Source organism: Toxotes jaculatrix, chromosome 11 (genome assembly GCF_017976425.1).
Source record: "Toxotes jaculatrix isolate fToxJac2 chromosome 11, fToxJac2.pri, whole genome shotgun sequence".
In the NCBI taxonomy this organism is placed as follows: Eukaryota; Metazoa; Chordata; class Actinopteri; family Toxotidae; genus Toxotes; species Toxotes jaculatrix.
The window spans coordinates 15,289,804-15,309,432 of record NC_054404.1 but is presented as its reverse complement, the minus strand read 5'-3'; the positions used below and the strand labels follow the sequence as shown (position 1 = coordinate 15,309,432).

The 19,629-nt window shown below is 42.0% G+C and overlaps 1 protein-coding gene across 3 annotated transcripts in view; it reads right to left on the bottom strand.

Moving 5' to 3' along the window:
• The window catches only part of LOC121189347 (neurexin-1a), a 233,719-nt gene that overhangs the window by 82,582 nt on the left and 131,508 nt on the right, over nucleotides 1–19,629 (bottom strand). For all 3 annotated transcript variants that reach the window (XM_041049375.1, XM_041049376.1, XM_041049374.1), the window contains exon 18: nucleotides 548–729. In XM_041049375.1, the coding sequence (XP_040905309.1) occupies nucleotides 548–729 (182 nt within the window). The remainder of the gene's footprint in view (nucleotides 1–547; nucleotides 730–19,629) is intronic.

Genomic DNA, 19,629 nt, shown 5'->3' with positions numbered 1-19,629 from the left:
TTTTACCACAAACAACATTAATGTACTGTTGATCAAACATGTTGTACTTGCCATTAAATTGTGACCTCTTCCTTCTTCTGTGCTAATAGAATTCAACACATACACCATTACCATCACCATTAAAGCCCCTGAAAATCTGGCTTCAAATCCCAAGTATTTCTCTATATTTTCAGGTATTAATGACAAAATAAGCAGCAAAGGTTACATAAACACCTTTAGGCACTATTTAACACATTGTGTTGGTGTGGTTTGATCAAATGTGACTGACAGTAGCCAAACAAAACCCATCAATCGTTGACAAATTCTGAATCAAATATCTTAAATTCCCAAGTTAATGACATCATCTTTTTTCTAACGCAGCCCCGCCCACTTTAAAAAAAGCACAAAAAAAAAAAAGAAACAGAAATGTGAAATAACCAAAAACTTTTCCAACTTTGGCAGAAAATAGAATAGTTATCCCATCACTCCTAGTAAAAAGCTGATTGAGAAAATATGTTTCAGGGAGCTAATCAGGTCTACAGCACTTGAAAGCATGTTCTTGACTTACGATGTGGAGCTTCAAGAAGTCTCCGAGACCAGAGGAGCTATCCACCCTCACCAGGACAGCATCCTTCAGGTGTGTGCTGAAACCAATGGCTAACCGGTCTGCCCTCGTGCTGGGACGGTCATTTGGCGGCCATGTGTATGTGATCAGTCCACCATCTCGCCCAAATATGTACGTTGTTCCCGCTGGAGAAAAATAAAAAAAAAGAAGAAGAACAAATAGAAGATGTTAACAGTGTATAGATGTGAACCACTGACTGTCAACACAAACATTATTAACACAGCAAAACTGGCATCAATGCCATGTGTACAGAGCAGTCTGGAGTGTTATATTGTGCTGAGTAATGACTTTGCAAAGCACTGAGCAACATATCACTCTTGAATAGCTCTCAGCCCTGTCTGAGGGTTTAAGTACACTCATGTCAATTCATGAGTAGGGAAAAATTCAGCGGAAATGAGGGAGGCAGGTACCGCTTTCCTCATTATGCTGCACAATTACTCAATTTTACTGCCACTGCCTGCTTCACCTCTAGAGGGAAGAGATACAAGCGAATGCTAGTGAATTTGCAGTCGTGTCCCTGGTGCCAAGGTAACCGGCATGCCAAACGGGCACCTCCCCGTCTCCTGCACTTCATTAGCAGCCTCAAAGGCAGACGCAGTCAGCAGTATTATTGACTGACCGGCCCAATTATGCCCTTTTTGTGACCTCCAAACCAACTATTTCCTGTCTCGCTGCATTACCTTGTTGTCTTTAGAAGCTCTATGAAAGGTTTGAACATGACCTGGTAGACGGAAGAGTGGTTCTAATTACCTAGCTATTCAGTGAGAAGAAGCCTTGTGGTAGTTTGCCAGTGATCTAGTAAAATTGATGGTTAGAAATAAGTCCTTCTCGACGAATGAAGAAAGTGGTCCATTAAAAGCAGTAAGAGTAAGCAAGTTAGTAAGTAATAATTAGCATGTTTGTGTATAAAGCCTCAGTCTCAGGTTTTGATGCTTGCCAACCACCCAGGGCTTCACCATTTCAGAGCTGTTTCAGAGTTGTCTCAATCAGTGTACATTTCCTCCTAGTTAGAAACCTTCATTAGGACAGTTTCAATTAATTTTTTTTTTCCAGGACATATAGAAGAATGGTCACGGAAGAAAGTGTGTATATGTGTGTGCAAGTGGGAACGAATGAGTATGTGATTGGGAAATAAATGTCTGTGAGAAAGCCTGAAAATGAATGCAGCTGTCAGATTAGCATAAAAACAGCTATCTTCATGAAAAATTAGACAAGGAGCTCTGCTAGAGCATTTACACGTGTGTGTGTGTGTGTGTGTGTGTGTGTGTGTGTGTGTGTGTGTGTGTGTGTGTGTGTGTGTGTGTGTGTGTGTGAGAGTGAGCAAGTGAGAAGGAGAAACAGAGAGCGTGTGAGAGAGAGACAGAGTGTGTTAATATTCATAGGGGCAGGGAGTTAAACAGCCTTAGCCTGAACAATAGATTATAAATCATTCTGACTGTAATTCCAATATTTTCTTGTAAACCAGTTCACAAGGATATAAAACTATCGATAAATTTTGCATTTATTTATATATTTCTCTTGTTTTCTTCCCTCTGGCATTTCTTCACAGTGCAGTGATTAAAGCGCGTCGCTCTACTCTCAAGTTCCTTTTCCAATTTCATTCCCTTATTTGAGTCAATACACACTGTCAACCATTAGCTAAAAAGAATTGCATCATTAATTAACAATAATGTGATTAACAAATGATGTTGGGACATACAGATCCATGGCGGGATTTATTGTTTTCATAAAGCAAAACTCGCATTTGTAAAACATAATGAAATAACACTGTAAGCATTCTTGTTCTCCTAATGGATAAAGCGTTATGAAGCTTGATGACTTCTACAAAGAAAAAGACATTATGTGTAATATATTTGCGAGGCAGGCATCATTTCTTTTTCATGAAGTCTGCTGGCTACCGCTGAAAACTCTCCTTGTTCCACTAATGCATATCTGATGTTGGCCCCCTTCACAGAGCAATCTCCAATTCGTGTAGCTCACACTGGACTGTTGTCACTGTCTCCGAGTTTCCCCCCAAGCCACCAAACACTTGCTCCATGCTCCAGCTTATTATAATTAAGCTCTTTTAAACCATGTCAGTGTTGGAACTCACTGGGCCCTTAAGCGTCCATTTCCCCCTCTGTCTATTCATACAATTTGACACCCACTTTATCCCACTGACAGCTTATTTACTGTTGGTGACCTCCAAACCCGTCCACCGCCCCCCCCCCCCCCCCCCCCCCCCCACACTATCATATGAAGATTGCTCATTTCAGTGGACTGGTGTGCAGATCTGGATAGTGTCACCCTTAAGCTAAAAGGATAAACTGCAAGACCCTCGTGTCAAGGCGCCAAAGGTCAACAACAACTAGTCTGTGACATGCAGATTATATAAATGGTTCCAAAACAGATTCAGAGAGTGCAGATAATAAGATTGCCAATGTGTGGTAAAGCACCCTAAAATCCATATGAGATTGTAAGACTAGAGGAAAAAACTCCTTGAGGGACTGTTGAGGATTAAGATACATGGAGAAACATGGCTAATGCACACCTACACAGTTGTGAAGTGGCATGAAATCAGCAGACACGTGCCTGTGTAACTCCAGTGGTAGGAGTAATTATGCACTGGCTCCATATTTGTTATTTGTGCACTCTCCTGGGACTTTGGGGCCTGATATGGATCTGTTGTAGTCATTAGATACAGTAGTGTCCTGGAAATACTTGCCTGTTTGTTGTTGCTTTAATTTGACAAGAGTTTTAGTTTATTCCCAGTTCACCCAGTGTCTAATAAAAAACAAATGATAGGACTGGATATAGGTACAATGAAGGGGGTTTTCAGATACAAAGTGCTTAGAGGCATAGCTGTATGCAATACAACCCTTCGAAACAGAATGTAATTAAGATTTCCCTGCTTCTCGTACTCCCACATGCATTTGTATCTCCTACATTCATATGCATTTCCCCAGAGGTGCCACGGTACAGACACCGAGAGGCAGTGAGTTTTGAGCAGGTATAGGTAGGTTCTGTTCGAGGCTGTTACAGATGATCAGACCTCCAGGATGAACTCTTTAACCACCAGCCTCTCCTGTTAAATGATAATGAATTAATCTGCCCTCATGTTGGACTACATTGAGAGCTGGCTGCTCTCTACTGTGTCAGTTAACATCAAAGAAGATAAACATTGGCAGATCAAACACTCTGCTTTCATTAAAAATGTAGCACCATCCCAGGAGTTCCCCTGCATTTGGCCAAAGAGGTGTGTGGGATAGTAGACTGTTAGGGCCCTCTTGGTTCTGACTTCTCAATGTCTCAATCTATTTCTGCTGCAGCGACACAGGGGCATATAGCAAACTGGCCGTTAAGCAGCATATGTTAAACTGTGCAGTGTCACATGAAGAGGCGGACAGGTGTGAGCAAAGGAAAGTGTACTGGCTCTGTGCCTCGGTGTAGCAGTTGCGGGGAGGTTGGGATACACAAACCAGGCAGTGTGTTTGACTATTCTGCTCAGCTAAGGTCAGGCCCGCAGACTGTCTTTCCTCTGACCTCCAACACGGCCATCATAACGAGCCTCATATTACCACCTCTGCCGAGAAACTGGGGAGAAATCCAATCATAATTACATAGTTGTGATGGAAATATGAAAAGGAGAGATGACATTATGGATCTGCTTTCTGTCAGCACCTAGCAATTGCGTTTCTCTCTATTTGCTGCCAAGGATTCCCGTAATGACTGGTGTGCAAAAATAGATTGCCCAAGATGTGGCATATAGTATAGCTTTTAGAAATTAATTTTTGATCATTTCCATGAAGCTCTTGAAAGGAATTTCAAAGTAAGATAACCTCTTTTCCCAGTGGTCCCCCTGTCTAAATCCATATATGTTACACATAGAGATAAACATAGTCTTTTCCAGGTTTACGTTTAACTTACATCTTTACAATGGAAATGAGCTTGGTGAGGACAACATCTGTAACATCTGTGAATATTAACATAAATTGCTACGCGTTTTATTTCCCCAAACCATTTAAAAGGACAAAACTATATTAAGGATTACATCATTTGAGTTTATCTTTGGTCTGTTCCTCCCCCTGGGAGGAGTACAATTAAAAGAAGCTTAATGATGTCTATTGGATTACCATTTCAGTTTCCAGAGAAATCATTAACACAATTTATGAGGACACTATTATCCAATCAAACACTATTGGTATCTGGTCAAGGAGCTATCTCTGATCAATGCTCCTGAAGATTTAGAGCCATGAGGGAAAATTGTGAGTCAACATGATCAATTTTTTTTTTCTTGCCCAGCCCCCCTCCCCGATCTACCTTCCTCTCACTATATTTTACCTTTTGTGACAATTAAATGGTCTGGTAGTTGAGGAGATGAGGTGGTAAATAGAATGTTGGGTTATGAGCAAAACTGTTCAAACTCCTAACAAATTAAATGTCTTTTCAGCTGCATGTTCTAACTTGGCAGCGATTACAAAGCTGTGAATTACAGAGACGGTCGACTAAGGGCACCGTTCACACAGCCTCAGTGTATAATTAAATGGTACATCACACCCCATGATCCAAAATAATGATGCCAGCGCAATGACATCTATCTATCTACAGTATATAATCTAGGGATTCTTGTTTGATCCATAGTATCATTCCTCTCCAGGTTTCGTTGCCGGAATTGCAATTATTCAAACCTCTTATGACATGAACCAGCAATGATAGCGGGAGGAAAAATATATAATTTGATTATTTAAATGTAAGTGGATTAGATGTCTGAACTACAATGATATTTTCCTCTTAACCAGTCTTGTAGTTATTTCAACGGGCAAAAAGTATTGCAGGACACGGGGATCTCAGCTTTCAGCTTTGATGTCAAACACCTTTCATTTATATTTTAAATGTGTGCATGTTTGTTAGTGACTGATCTTGGAGGTAATAAAAGAGAATCTGTGGCTTTGTTTCACAGTCACTTTCCAGCTATTTTTAATGAATGTAGAACCACGAAACCCACCATTCAAACGGCTGTGCACGCTGCATCCAAGGACGAAAAGTCCTGTTGCATTGGAAATTTTTTTTTTTTAATTATCATTCAGTTTCAGTTCTGTTAATGTTTAAATACATGGCATTATTTTATTGTAATTCTTTAATGAAAAGGGGTTTTATATATAACTTTCTCAAACCTTTCACACTTTTAACTTGAACTTTTTTTTTGTTTAACTTTCTGTTAATTAAGTTCAAATTTCCATACTGATTTTTTCTTTGTCTGGCATCAGTTGTGGCTGTACCCTCTATTCTGTGCTTTAACCACTTCTATACAATTTATTTGTGATTTGTTCACTGTTGCTGCTGCTGTAAATGTAAATCCTCTCTTTCTGTACACCAGTAGGACTGTACTTCCCTGTCGGTGTATGGTGGAGCTTTGTGTTCACGAGGGTGACATTCCTGTCAAGGTTTTTTCTTGTCTGTGTCTGTTTGGTGTTCTGGCAACATGCTGTGAACTTTACTGCTAAAAAAAAAAGAGGAGAGGAGCTATGGTATGGTAATCACGTCACCCGAGATTTTTGCTTGTCTTGGTCACCTTCCGAGTCTGCCTCAAAGGTGGTGCGTGGTGCACTGCGGTCATGTTCCGTGCTACTTTATCAAGTCATGTGTTGCATGTACGGATCCCACTTATGGGCTCACCAAGTCCTTTTGTGGATATGTAGGCCAATTTGACTTTGATGTAATTCCCTCAAGCAGGAAAAAAATAGCTTAATTTTTTCACTCCAAGTATGTGGCTGTACTATGAATGAGGAACAGGCTGCACCTTTCCTATAGCCAGGCAGCTCCTGGAGCGGACTCCTGGTTCTGCTAGACTCTACATCTAATGCCACTGAACCATTTCTTGAACGAAGCTCTTAGCTCCAGAGCAGCACAGCAGCCTAATATGTTATCTCCACCCAGAATGATTAAATTTAAAGTGCCAAGTATTCGCTTGTGGCAATTCTGCACCTTTTGCACACAGACACAAGTTTTTTGGGGTTTTTTTTGTGGTAGATTTTGCTTGCCAGAGTTTGCTTGCTCTCCACTGTACATCAGGGCTGTCAGAGCACACTGTTTTGACTGGTGATGAGAACCACATCTACTGATTATGTATTCTTCCCCATTGCCAACAGCCCCACATTTGCGCTGTGAACTTATGGTCATAACAAAAGTCACACACTGTGTGCCATAGGTTTTGTGCTGTGTTCACAGGCTTACAAAAATAGAGCCCCGAGTATTTAGAATAGCAAATGTAAGACTTCTGGGTTAAAGAGGTCAACTCAAGATGGAAATTATTTAAATTATTTAAATGAAAATGTCACAAATTATTATTTCTTAGTGAATTAAGCACAACATTTTTGCTCGAAGGCGGCAGTGTTAGATGCAGTCTGGTCTCAAGCTTGTAACTTATGTTAATTTAGCTCACATTCTAGTAATGTAGGCATGTTATAGTTTTTGTTTAACCTTTTGTCTGCAACGCCAAAATACCCTTTTTAGCCTAGCTTTTGTCCTGAGATGACTTCTGCAGTCATTTTAGTGTTTTCATGGTGGGTTTGTGTTACTTTTAGAAAAGCGTTTCACGGTGTGTAGGCGACTGTTGTGGTATGTTGGATTCGGAGGCATTGTAAATGGAGGATGCAGTTATTACAGTACAGCACGTCTCCAAAAATCACCTCACTCTCTTAATTAATTGGTGTTTTTTCAGTGTGTGGCTTTTGTCTTGGCTAAGTCTTTAAAAATGAGTCACTATTCTTTAAAAAAGACAACAAAAAAAAAAAGAATCATAAAATCACTCTAAAATGTTTCTGTGTAATTTTCATGATTGAAGCAATTATAATGTTTCATGAACATTTTAAGAAAACAGATGCCTGCAGAAAAGAAAAAACACTGACCTTCCTGTCAGGTGTCAGTTTTGTAGCTGACACAGCCAAATGCTTTGACATGTGAGGTGATTAATTGCCTGTCATTTTTGACTGCCAACCTTTGTGTGTTAGGATAATTTAGTACAGTGAACAACAGCAGCTCTGAAAGTACGAATTTGAGAGCAATTGTTCCTCCAGTTGTTTGGAGTCGGCAGTTAAAGCGCAGCCTCTGGTTGCCGGTCCCGTGGGTACAAATGAAGAAGATTCAGCTGGACAATGAAAACTGGGATGCGAGGTACAGTGGATACAGCTAGATCCCTATGGCCACCCCTCCGCCCCCACCCAATCTCTATTTCTATATCTGTTCATTGTTCTATTGCAGTATGGCAAGGTCCTTTCAACAATTTAAACCTCGCTCTCGAGCTTTGCTGGTGGAAAAAGCCATTCTCTATCTTCAGTGGTGTGTGAGCAGCCCTTTGGGAGACTAAAAAGACTATGGATTGTTGACTTGTCTTAATCCTCAGCACAAACAACTGCCTCCCTTATAATAGGATAGGCTGTTAGAACAGAACCAGCAGGCATGAGAAAAGGTTTCATCACAGGTTGAGGCTGGAACAATCTTGTGCGATGTACGACAGAGATGACAGCAAAACAAAAACTTTTAATGTGACCATTTAAATTGTATGTGAGGGGCTAGGGTTCGCTCAACAAGATAAAAAATATACAGGATTGAATAGAGAATACAGTTTTGTGTGAGCATCTCATCCATTTTATACATCATTTCGATCTTGCTAGTGTGCAGAGCCAATACATTTATTGTGTGAGCACAGAGTGGAAACTGAACAATTTCACCAGCCGGTCTATAACTGCTGCAGTTCTGTCATGAAACTAACCCATAACATAAAATACAGTATACTGCAAACTCTGCCACATTTTGCTTTGCTTTCCTCTACGCTCCTTTTTTTCTTTCTTTCTTTTTTTCTTTTTTTTTTTGGAAGTGATAAATCCTTCCTTCAGTCTTTATCAGAAGGCTGGAGCTGAGCTATTCTTTTTGCAGTCAGCAGAAAGCAGAGTGGACAGAGGTGCTAAATCAGCCCAGAGCGCAGACTGCCTGCTTACTTTGTGTTGGCTTAATAAGTCTGGGCATATTGGCATATATACAGCACAGTCAATATAAACTTTTACACTTCATTGCCCAGAGACTTAATCTTCACCACCGGCCGATAGGGTATTCAGCTATATCTACTGTTGAGATATAATGTACACCTAAGCTAACATACAGTAGCACGCTTTATTTTAATGCTTATAGGCTGAAATAAAAGAATATTTCAGTGATGGCAAATGTAACAATTTATTGCTAGTAATCAATATTATTAAACTGTATTTTTCACACTGGAAATTGTTTTAATAAATCTCAAGTGGCACAAAGGCAAACATGGAGGAAAAAACCTAACCACATACAAAAAAGGAAGAACCAAGAGTCCTCAGGCAGTCACCCTTAGTCTCTAGCCTGGAGTAGGCAAATATTCTAATTAGTCCATTTCCACAGTATTGTTTTAACAATATTCAGTGACCTATGAGCCTTAAGCTCCTTCTAATGAAGACAATCCCAAAGCAGCATTTCTGCATAGGACAGCTGACAGTGTGCAACCTGCCTTCATAAGCTGCAAAGGATTAATCCTCTCCCTCTCGCCCCCCCCCTTCTCTCCCTCTCTCTCCCTGCTTTGCTAATTTGATGTAATTAAATTAAGTAGAGACTAAAAGTGGGGCATTGCTGCTTGCCCCCATGATTGGTCATCCCTATTAGAGGGTATAAGATGCCGCCTCCAAAATCATAGGAGCAACAAAACCTAATAAACACGGGGAGAGAGAGAAAATATAGGAGCACTTAAGTCAGACCTCAAGGCGAGTACAGTAGAAAATGACCACAAAGAGGAAGGAGGGAACAAGAGAGGAAGAAAAGGAGGGAAACAGAGAGAGAGATAAAGATTTGTGAGAGAAAAGAGGTTGGTTGGAAAGTGGTTTCATATTTTTTTAAACTTTCATACTGTTGTATATATTGTCATACTGTACTTGTGAGTACTGTAATCACTAATATGCGATATCAGCAGGCTGAATTAGCCATGTCAAGTGGGTACAATACAATTATTGTGCCCTGGTGTTACACCCAATTCTGTGGTCCATCAGATTCTGTGTCCAGATTAGGAATTTCCACTACATTACACTACTGCAAATATTTTTATCACACACTTTGTTTAGATTGACGTTGATTGCTCCCACAGTTTTTAGATAGGGCCACAAATTGTAATAGCCATTAATCAAAGATTGTGATGAAATACAATTTTTTAGATGCAGACTTTCTGATTGTTGTGGTGTACTGAGCTTTCTGGAGAGCAACTGACTCCTCACCAGGCGATATTTAGTCAACACACTGGGTTTTTCTCATGGAGAAAACACACAAACAGGGAATTTTGTTTCAGAAGATAACCTACAGGAACTTAAAACATTTCTGCGTGGAACAAGTACGGTGGATTTTGATGCTATTACACGCAGTGAAGTTAGGCAAGGAAGGAAATGCTTAATGGCCAGTATGGACAGAAGGAATGATTACAGTGATTCAACATACATATAACATGTTAGTATTGTATTAAGATAGACTGAATCTATCATCCAAGCAGCCATAAACCGATAATATCTGCAGCTTCTGCCTAGTCCGACAGAAACTGTGAATCAAGACTCTGCCCCTGCATCATACTGTAGCAGTACTTCGCCATATTTTATCCTCACACTGCTCTGAAGAGATAAGCCTTCACCTCATCATGACGGGGCCTCGGGGCAGCCATACCAACCACCCTCGCTCTTCATGGCAGGGGACCATCAATTCATGGTTGAGGTAAAGTTCTGCCCCCCGGGCTGGTAACATTATGCCATGAATGCTCAGTCGACCAGTGCCACTCACACCCTTCTGCCCCCTCCTCTGCCATGCTCACTTCCCCTAAGCCCTGAGTGATACATGAGCCCCTGCCTTGTGGAGCAGAATGGCCCATCCAGGCAGAGCTGACAAGACCCAGTGTCTTAATGGAGCAATACACCAAACGGGCCCTTTGTTACCCTGACCAGCTGCATATCTGCCTCCCCAGCCAACAGCCTTGGCTCTGATAGAGGTGTCTCACAGTATCGACAGCTTCTAATTTACTCTCTCATCATCACTTGCCTCATTTGCTTCTCAGACACAATGCTCCCTTTCTCTCAGTTCAGGTCAGCCATTTTGTTTGCCAGCAATTTGTTGATTAGATTTTTCTGCATCCAGTGTTTAATTTGCGTGCCAGTGAACACACATATCAAAGTTAGACTTAAAGAAAATCAGGCATCTGTCGATTCTCTGCGTTTTTATTCCCAGTTAAAAGCCTGTTTGACTGATTAGATGCCATCAGACATCAGTGCATTATTTAGTTTCAGTGTGTCTGTGTGCTAACATGTAGCAAACATCAGAGACTCCAAATGGTCTCTAGAAGCTGTTGTCTTCTCTATTGGGGAGCCAACAGATGTGGAGTATGACTGCAGTTCTAATTACTGAAAAAGACAAGTGTGGGGGATAATTACACAGTGGAAGTGAGGCAGAAAACAGAGTCCAGGGCCAGAGCTCTGATCTGAGACTAGAGACAACTCTGGCTGGCCATCACCATATGCAGCCCAACCTGCATCAGCACAAATACTGCTCTCACAAAGAAGCTGCTTTGGGATCACACACAGCTACAGTGCTTTCCAGTGCACACTCCTACATTAGCACTATTCATAAAAGCAAATGATGTTGCGGTCTATACTAGACCCGCATAATTACAAAATGGTTGTGCCGCAGGAGGGCTTTTCTTGAAATGATTTAATACATCCACATCTCAACCTCTACATTCAAGGGAAAATATCAGGTAAAACCCTCTCCCTCTGTCCTTCGTCTTTAACAAATCACTGTTTCGCTCGAGGCGATGTACATGTGCAGTAGGTAGCTCGAAAACTGGAGCTTAAACAACACAGAATGAAGAAGACACCGACAACACACTCAGCTTGGTACATACAATGTACTGCAGAATATTTATGAACTTCATTTTACATAAAACATGACGTGTAACATAAGATCATGTATATTAGAAAACATGTATTATCGTGGATCAAAATGTCTTCTATACATTTTGTAACACAAAACAAGCTTGTGCCTCATGCTAATGTGCTAATTTTCATTTTGTCCCTGCATGACATTGCTTTTATTTGTACTGTTTACTCCTTTTGTAAGCCGCACCCATGAGACAGCTAGCACGTCTTGGCCTTAATTGCTGGATTAAATATCTGCTTTGCCTATTGCTGAGTAGCCTCACTTTGTAAGTAAGCCTCTACTAAGTGGTGAGATATTATTTAATTAGCTGCATATCTTATGGAAATGATACAATAAAAAGAATTCAGAGAAGATCAAGAGAAAAAAAAAAGATCACCAGAAATAAACATTGCATGTGCATGTGCTGAGGTGTATGAGAGGGAGTTTTTGTTGTGCTGCACAACTGCCTGCGATTTATATACAGCTCTTCCTCCCCCTTATCAACAGGCAATGTAGGAGCACCATAAGAGAGCTGTGCTGTCCTCTATCTCACACCGATGCCACATATCTACCAACAAATAAATATATAACAGAGAAAAAAAAGAAATGTGCGTGGGTATGCATTGTGTATCTACACTATGTTGCAAAATATATGCTAATATTAGCTTGCACTTAGGTGTTAGGCAGGCGTGTTTTTATCAGCCCTTGCCAGGAGGCCTGAGGCTCCAAGAGATGGAAGGAGCAATGAGGAAGGTGAATTCCCACACAATCCTATTAGAGTGGATTAGGGGGCAGCTTTCTTTCTGTTGCCACTCTGCTGCAGGTGAGCAATTGTAAATTGCAAAATAAATAAAAAATAAAAAAGTGAACAGTTATGACATGTTTGGTTCTTAGTGAGGGCTCCTATTGTAACACAGGGCAGCTATTCATTGTTTTTATTTCAGACCATCATTAAGGATACATATATAATATTAAAGTTGTTAGGCAATGACTTGTTAGCTAAGAATAATCATAATGCTGTCAGTCAAACCACCCACACAGAAGAGCTTGAGGATGGACCCTCCCCCGGACCCCCCAAAACAGCCATGTTTAAGTAAAGGCTCACGATCGATCAGATGATCAATGGCAATCATACATTTTTGTCTTCTGCAAGCTGGCTGCCACAGAAACCCATCCCTTGTGGCCTCCCTTGTGGTTGGTGTTATCAAGCTGTAAAGGCTGAAAGATTTCACTCTCCATCTTCTGTTGTTTCTTCTTTGACCTTTCCCAGAACCAATTAGTCCATCACTGTACACCTGAAACTACCGCGCATCTGGACAATTATAATTTCATACCCTCCAAGTGCATTGAGCATCCTTACTCTTTATGAGCCATTTTAAATTATAGCCACTGATATGTTACGCTATATAAATTGAAGTTTTCCCATGTGCACATTTGCATGTCACTCCAACTACCCACATTCACACTCGGTTGTGACAATGATTCAAAGTGATCAAAAAGATGAAAGCTGATTTGGGAGTGTTGCTCTTTCTGTGTGCAGTGAGCTTGTGTGAATTTGTGAGCGAATGTGCATGAGTGTGTGTGTATCTACAGGCTTGACTGGCGCAGAGATAGCTGCTGTCTCATTATAATGACAGAGAATGAGGCTTCTCCAGGGTGACTGAACTCAATTCAGATTAGATAAGAAAAAAAAAAAAGTGGGCTTTTGCATTCTTGATCTCCAATTTATTTATTTCAATTTAGTTTTTTTTTTTCCCTTTCTTGTGCCTCGCCCTCTGGGAAATGAGAGGCAGAGAGGCATTTATGGAGTCAATCAGAATGGACTGCAGAGTACTATTTAAGCTGTTTCATTAGCATCTTTAACACCTTGACCTGCACCACGGCTGCATCCCTGCTGCATGCTACCTGCCCTCCATACAGTTAATGTTGGCATGCAAAAATTTTGCTATGACCCAAACATTTTAACAGTTAGTGTGGTAACAATCCCATTTTACCCACACTATATTTATAAAGTACTGTCTTAACATAATTTCTTCCTCTTATTTGTTTCAATGCCAATGAGATGGATTTATCGTCTTTGGCATGTCAAAATTCTACTGGGCCAATTTGAATATCATTACACAATACCCTTTTTCTTCTTCGCTTCCATATCTGCAATGCATCCTGCTGTTAAAACAACTGAAATCCGTCCCATTGCATGCTGGAAAACAGTGAAATTTGTTGCGCAATAGTTTTTTTTTTTTTTCTGTGCTATGTTGAGCTTTCCTTATTGCACTTGCTCATGATGTCACATGGATGTAACACTAGCAATGAACATTGACCAGACAACTTGTCAGTATGAAGTACGCCTTTTTTAAAATATTACCTTAAAGGAAGCTATAGGTGTAAACAGACAGACTGAATGTATAAACAAGAAAAGAGGAGATAGGAGGAAAGAAAGATGCTGTTGATGATGATTCACTGAGTGCCTTGTGGGTAAAGAGCTCCCTGACTCAAACTCATCAAGGACCTATGCATGTGAGGGGCGCAGACATCCCCTTGAGTCAAAGGAGGGGGCTCTACTTCTCTCTCTCTCTCTCTCTCTCTCTCTCTCTCTCTCTCTCTCTCTCCCCCCTCTGTCTTCCAAGTCTCTAATCCGAAACCGGACACATTACTCAGCTGACCCCTTGCTGCCCACCGCACGCACAGTCAGGTCTCATTTCCTTTCATGCCAACCATAGCCTGGTCACCACCGAAACCACACAGACCACTGCAGGCGCAAAAGCCTGCCCACTCTGTCTGCTTGGATGGGCTCTGTAGACCAGCAAGGAAGCTGGGGGTGGGTTAGGCAGAGTGGTCGGGAAGAAATGAAGTGCAGAGAGGAAGGACGGAAGGAAGAGAAGAAGAGATGGGAGTGAGCGAGCGAGCCTGTATCATAAGATGCAAGTAGGTTAAAGACCTAAAGCACACACAAATAAAAAGAGGGTGCTTGTGTTCTCACACATCAGAGGAGGAGGAGGACGGAATGACTCTCTCATTCATGGGTCAATAACTGCCTATGCTCCCTCTAGAGCAGAGGAACATGTACTCAGATCCTTATCAGGGCAGCTATCATCTCCGCTGCCTCACAGAAGCAGAGATAGTGTCATCCTCACACTATCGCAGAATGACATCAGCTCAGAGACATGGGAGTAATTATATTATACAAGCCCACAACACACCGGCAGTAAGGCAACATCAGAGACCATCCACTTTCTCCCTCCTCTCTCTTTCTCTCTCTCTGTTTCTCAATCTCTGTTGTTCTTCCATCTCCATCTTCGTTTATTCCTTCCCTCTGTCCCTCTCTTCCCCAACTCATCTGTTCTCTGCAGCAGCGCCAGCACAGACGAGCACTGTTTCTCTAATCCATTCAACCATTAGCTCTGAAGGTGGAGAGCTTTAAAATTGATTATAATCACTTAAATTGCTTCGCCGACTTTGATCAAATCAGAGTTTTGAAATACAAAAGCCATTTATGCAGTAGCTGAAGGAGCAGGTGCTCTTGGGGTGGGTGGGTGGGTGGGGGGCTTTCCTCAGACGTGTTAAGTAGATCACATCATCATTATGAATCTGGATCTACGCATGTTATACATATGGGTGATAATTTCTAAGAGGATGACACACACATGTATACACACAGTATAGACAGAGCAGACCAGCAAGAAAGAAGGTGCTGTAAACTTTGCTCAGACAGTGGGAATTGCCAAATCACTGCAGATCACTATCTCCTGCTTTAGCCAATAGAAGATCAACAGAAATCCCAAGAAAATCCACTTTCCCATTAACCACTGAAAAGATTCATTGTTTAAACTCTAAAACACTTCTCCTATTGATCAGACCATCTCATCTATCCAGTCCCAATGAATAAGAACAGCAGGTACAGAAGAAAATATGATAACCTAGTTATCCAGCATATCGAGTGTCATATCCATCTCTGGGAAAGAAGACTATCACCTCTGGGAGTCTATTGATGATGAATGGTATGTCTGCTACTCAGAGTTGATACTGTCTGAACCTCATTACTGCTAGCCCTAAACAAACAATGCATCACACTCCAACTCAATTTCATACATCCTGACCATGGTAATTTTCTTCTTCTTTCCACATAAATCAATGACAGACATATAAGTTCAACACAAAAGGGAACAAAGGATGTGTTCTCTTACAGGATGCTGATAGATATGAGAGAATAGGGGAAAATGGATGGATAGCAGAACATTAGAGCAGCCAGAGTTACTAAATTTAGCTACATACTAAGTGAAAAAGTGCATTTTCATGAAATAGAGATGGAGGCTATTTGCATATAGAACTAACTGTCAGCACTCTATTAGCTTTGTTTGGTCTAATCACTTGAGACAATGTTAAATGCACTGCAACAATAATAGTGAATGGCAGGTACAGTTACATAAGTATTGCAAATAGGATTAGATTTTAACATTGACCATGACACCAAAAGCTATGAGAGAGAGACAACGAGACATGGGGGGTGTGGGGGGGGATTGAAGCTAACATGAGGTTTGTTTCTGTTGTTTAATACAAAGGGAACTACTGAAAAACAAACCCAAGGGGCTTTGGCTTTTGCATTCATCAATTAGACTGAAAAAAACAAAAAACAAAACAGAGCTATACATGTTTAATTGCTGCAGCGAACAGACACCCCATGTAAGGAACAAGCCCCATGAAAATTAAACCAAATGCAGCACAGCTAAGACAACAGCACTGGGGCTTTACAACAGCAGGCTTTGTCCTGGAGCCAGGTACCATGTTGAACAGCATGTCTCCCATTTTGCGTTTATGCACCCTCCGTGCGCTGATCAACCAAAAATGTAATCATGTTTCTCAGAGAGCTTTTTCTCTGGGCCCCTACAAGTTCTCTCGCACTCTCTCTCTCTCTTTTTCACTGGTGATAACAACACAGAGGAGCAGCCATGATAACTGTGATATTAAGTCATGGAATCTGCCTGAAAGCACCATATGCCCTCAGGGTCCTTAGGGAGAGCGGGACGGCGAGCTGAGTGTTGTCCGCTCCAGACAGGTCATGGCAGAGTGGCTTAATTGCCTCTCTTGTTGTCTCAGTAGGCCGGCAAACCTCCCATCTCCCTCATCATCACGGAGGAGCACCGACTCCCTTGTTCCTACAGGTCTAACTCTGCCCAGTGATCCAGGCTCCAGCCTTGTTTATGAGCTGCTCCTGTGTCCAATGAAATCATCCTCAAAAAATGCCACTGCTGCTCTCTAATGGTGTAATCACTCACAACTGCTAAACTTTAATATCAGAGAATCAAGAATATTAAAGATTTGTCGTACATTGTCAAGCAGTGTCTACTCAGTGGAATCGAGGGTACCTCAGCATTACGTCAGTGTTACACCAATAGTGATTACGTCACTCAAAAAAATGCCTGGGTAGTGTGATGACTAAAGAAAAGAAGTATTTTGGTCTTCTAAGTGTCATACACCCTCAATCTTAATCATCCGCGTCACTCAGAATTTCAAGTGAAATTCGCACAGCGGAAAATACAAGTGGAGACAAGTGCAGGGAAAAAAAGTGGGAAAAAACAAACTGCAGTGTGTCTAAAATCATTCACACATATTGTATTGAGGCGAGCATGCTGCAGTCTACCGTGAATACTTGGGGTGAGGTTATATAATTCCTCATAGTTGAGATTCTCCCTCTTTTCTTTCTCTTCCACACTCTTAATGCTTGTGTCATGAACCTTCTTGCCACACAGGGTAAAGAGGCCTCATCTACACTCCACGCTGGGCAGGGGCCAGGAGCAGCCCGACGCCCCACGGAGCTGGAGGCAACACATCTTTGTCTCTTCCAAACGCCCAGGGGCTACATGGAGCGCCACAGCATTCTAATCCTGTCTAATCTGGACACAGTGGAGCATCTGGAGATAGGGATATGGCTAATCTCAGACATGGAGACAGAGGGCACTTTGCTGAGAAGGAAATAAAGGGGATGGATCTAAGCTGGACTTTCTGTGTCTTACAGAGCTGTGTGTGTGTCTTGGGAACGGGATTCTTAAATACAAACAAAGTAAACAATATCAAGCAATATTTCAAGATTGAATGGGCAGTAACATGCACCAAAGAGTGAATGAAGATTGCTGCAAGCTCATAAGTTAACAACAATGATGAAATCTAAAAAAAAAGAAAAAAAAACTGCAAGAAGTTGTTGTACGCAGGGAGGTATACTTTTGCTGAAACAAGGAAATACTTACTGTGCCCTGCTCTTAGGGATGCAGGTGATCTGTGGATAGCAATAGGCACAATGTGGTGACGCTTGTTTCCATGGGAGAGGTGAATGTGGTGGAGACTCTCCACAGCACCTGGTTCTGACCCTGCCACAAAGCCCAGGGCCAGGGCAGTGATCCACAAGGCCAGGTGGGTGAGTGAAGATGAATTCCGTTTTAGGGGCTCTGCTACGGGCCTCAGGGGAGCAAACTGTGACCTCCAGCCTTCAAACATCTTCCCTGAGTGGCCGGATGAGGCTTCAGATCAAGGTGGAACTTGCAGTGAGCCTTACAGCCCCATACTTCTCACCTTGCCAAATCTCACTATGCCCAGAGACACTCGCACAGATCCACAGAGAAAGAAAATAAAAAAAAAAAAAAAGGGACACCACACAAAATGTCGGTTGAGGGGGGAAAAGCCTCTTGCTGTTCTCCACTGAGTTAGGAAATCCGTAGCAGCACCCAGGGAGGTAAAGAGGTATCATAAATCATCATACAAAAACAATCAAAAACATTCACTCAAGAAATTAGGGCAACCTCAAACAGCAATGGAGAAATCCCAGCTTGCTCCAATTCCCCTAGTTCCCTTGTTCTCTGTGTTTCTCTCTTTCTCCTTCTGTTAAGCCCTCACAAAATTGGAAACATCTTCCCATCAAAAACTGTTAATATTCCAAAAAAATTGCCAGGAAAAGATGAAAGCCAACTTAAGAAGAGACTGATAGAACCTGTGCAAAGTGAATTTCTTCAGAAAACCAAGACAGACATTCTGAGTTTCCCTCCTTTTCCTCCTCCTGTGGTCTCAAAGGATGTCCAGAGGAATGGGACCATAGTTAAATCCGAGTCTCATTTGCATGTGTCGGACAGCTGCAGCAGCGCGCGGGAGATGGCGTGATTGCCCCTGTAAGTTGTGCCAAGTAGCGCACCCGTTCCCCATCTAGAGATCTCTGCTCTCAATGAGACCAAGCGATAGCAACGACAGTACCTGAGAGAGCAGCCCTAGGCAGGAACACACACTCACACACAGGCAGCATCGGCAGCGCCGTTCCAGAAGATGTGCGCAAGAGGAAGAGGAGAGAGAGGAGGAGAAGGAGGAGGAGGAGGACAGAGGGAGGGGGAGCCTCAACAGCCAGCCAGGAAGCAGGAGGGAGAGTGGCTATGCAAATGGGCAGCATTCACATAGCGAATCACTGGTGCCTGAGTGCATTGCAGAGGAAGAGCCTATTTAGGCAGAATAGCAGGAATTGAAGCTATGTCCCCCAGCACTGATTCCTTTCACAATATCTCTCTACTCTCCCTGTTCAGCCTTTTTCGATTCCACTCTCCTGTGTGGACATTCATGAGCAGTAAAAAGAAGAGAGAAAGCAAATGAGAATGCAGGACAGGCTGAATTCATTTCTGTTTCTACTTTTATCATCTCATCTCTCCAGATTCTTTTATTCTCTCTCTCCCTGGCTCTCTTTTTCTTCTCCTTCCTTTACTTTCCCTCTCTGTAAATTTAGGGAAGTTGTGTGATAGTAGTCCTGTGGATGTAAAAAATTGGAGCCAAGCGGTCCAACCCAATCCTTGCCTCTCCATTGCCCGGGAAAACTGTTTTCTATAGGTTCTCAACCTACCGGACTCTGCAGTCTGTCGTTAGCAAGATTTTAGAAGAGTGATGATGCTGCAGCTCACATACTGTAGGCAACTCTCTCTCTCTCTCTCTCTCTCTCTCTCTCTTTCTCTCTCTCTCACAAACATATGAACACGCGCACACGCACTCACAAACACACACACACTCACACACACTCATACACACAAACACACACGTAAACAAAGCATGCACAGTGC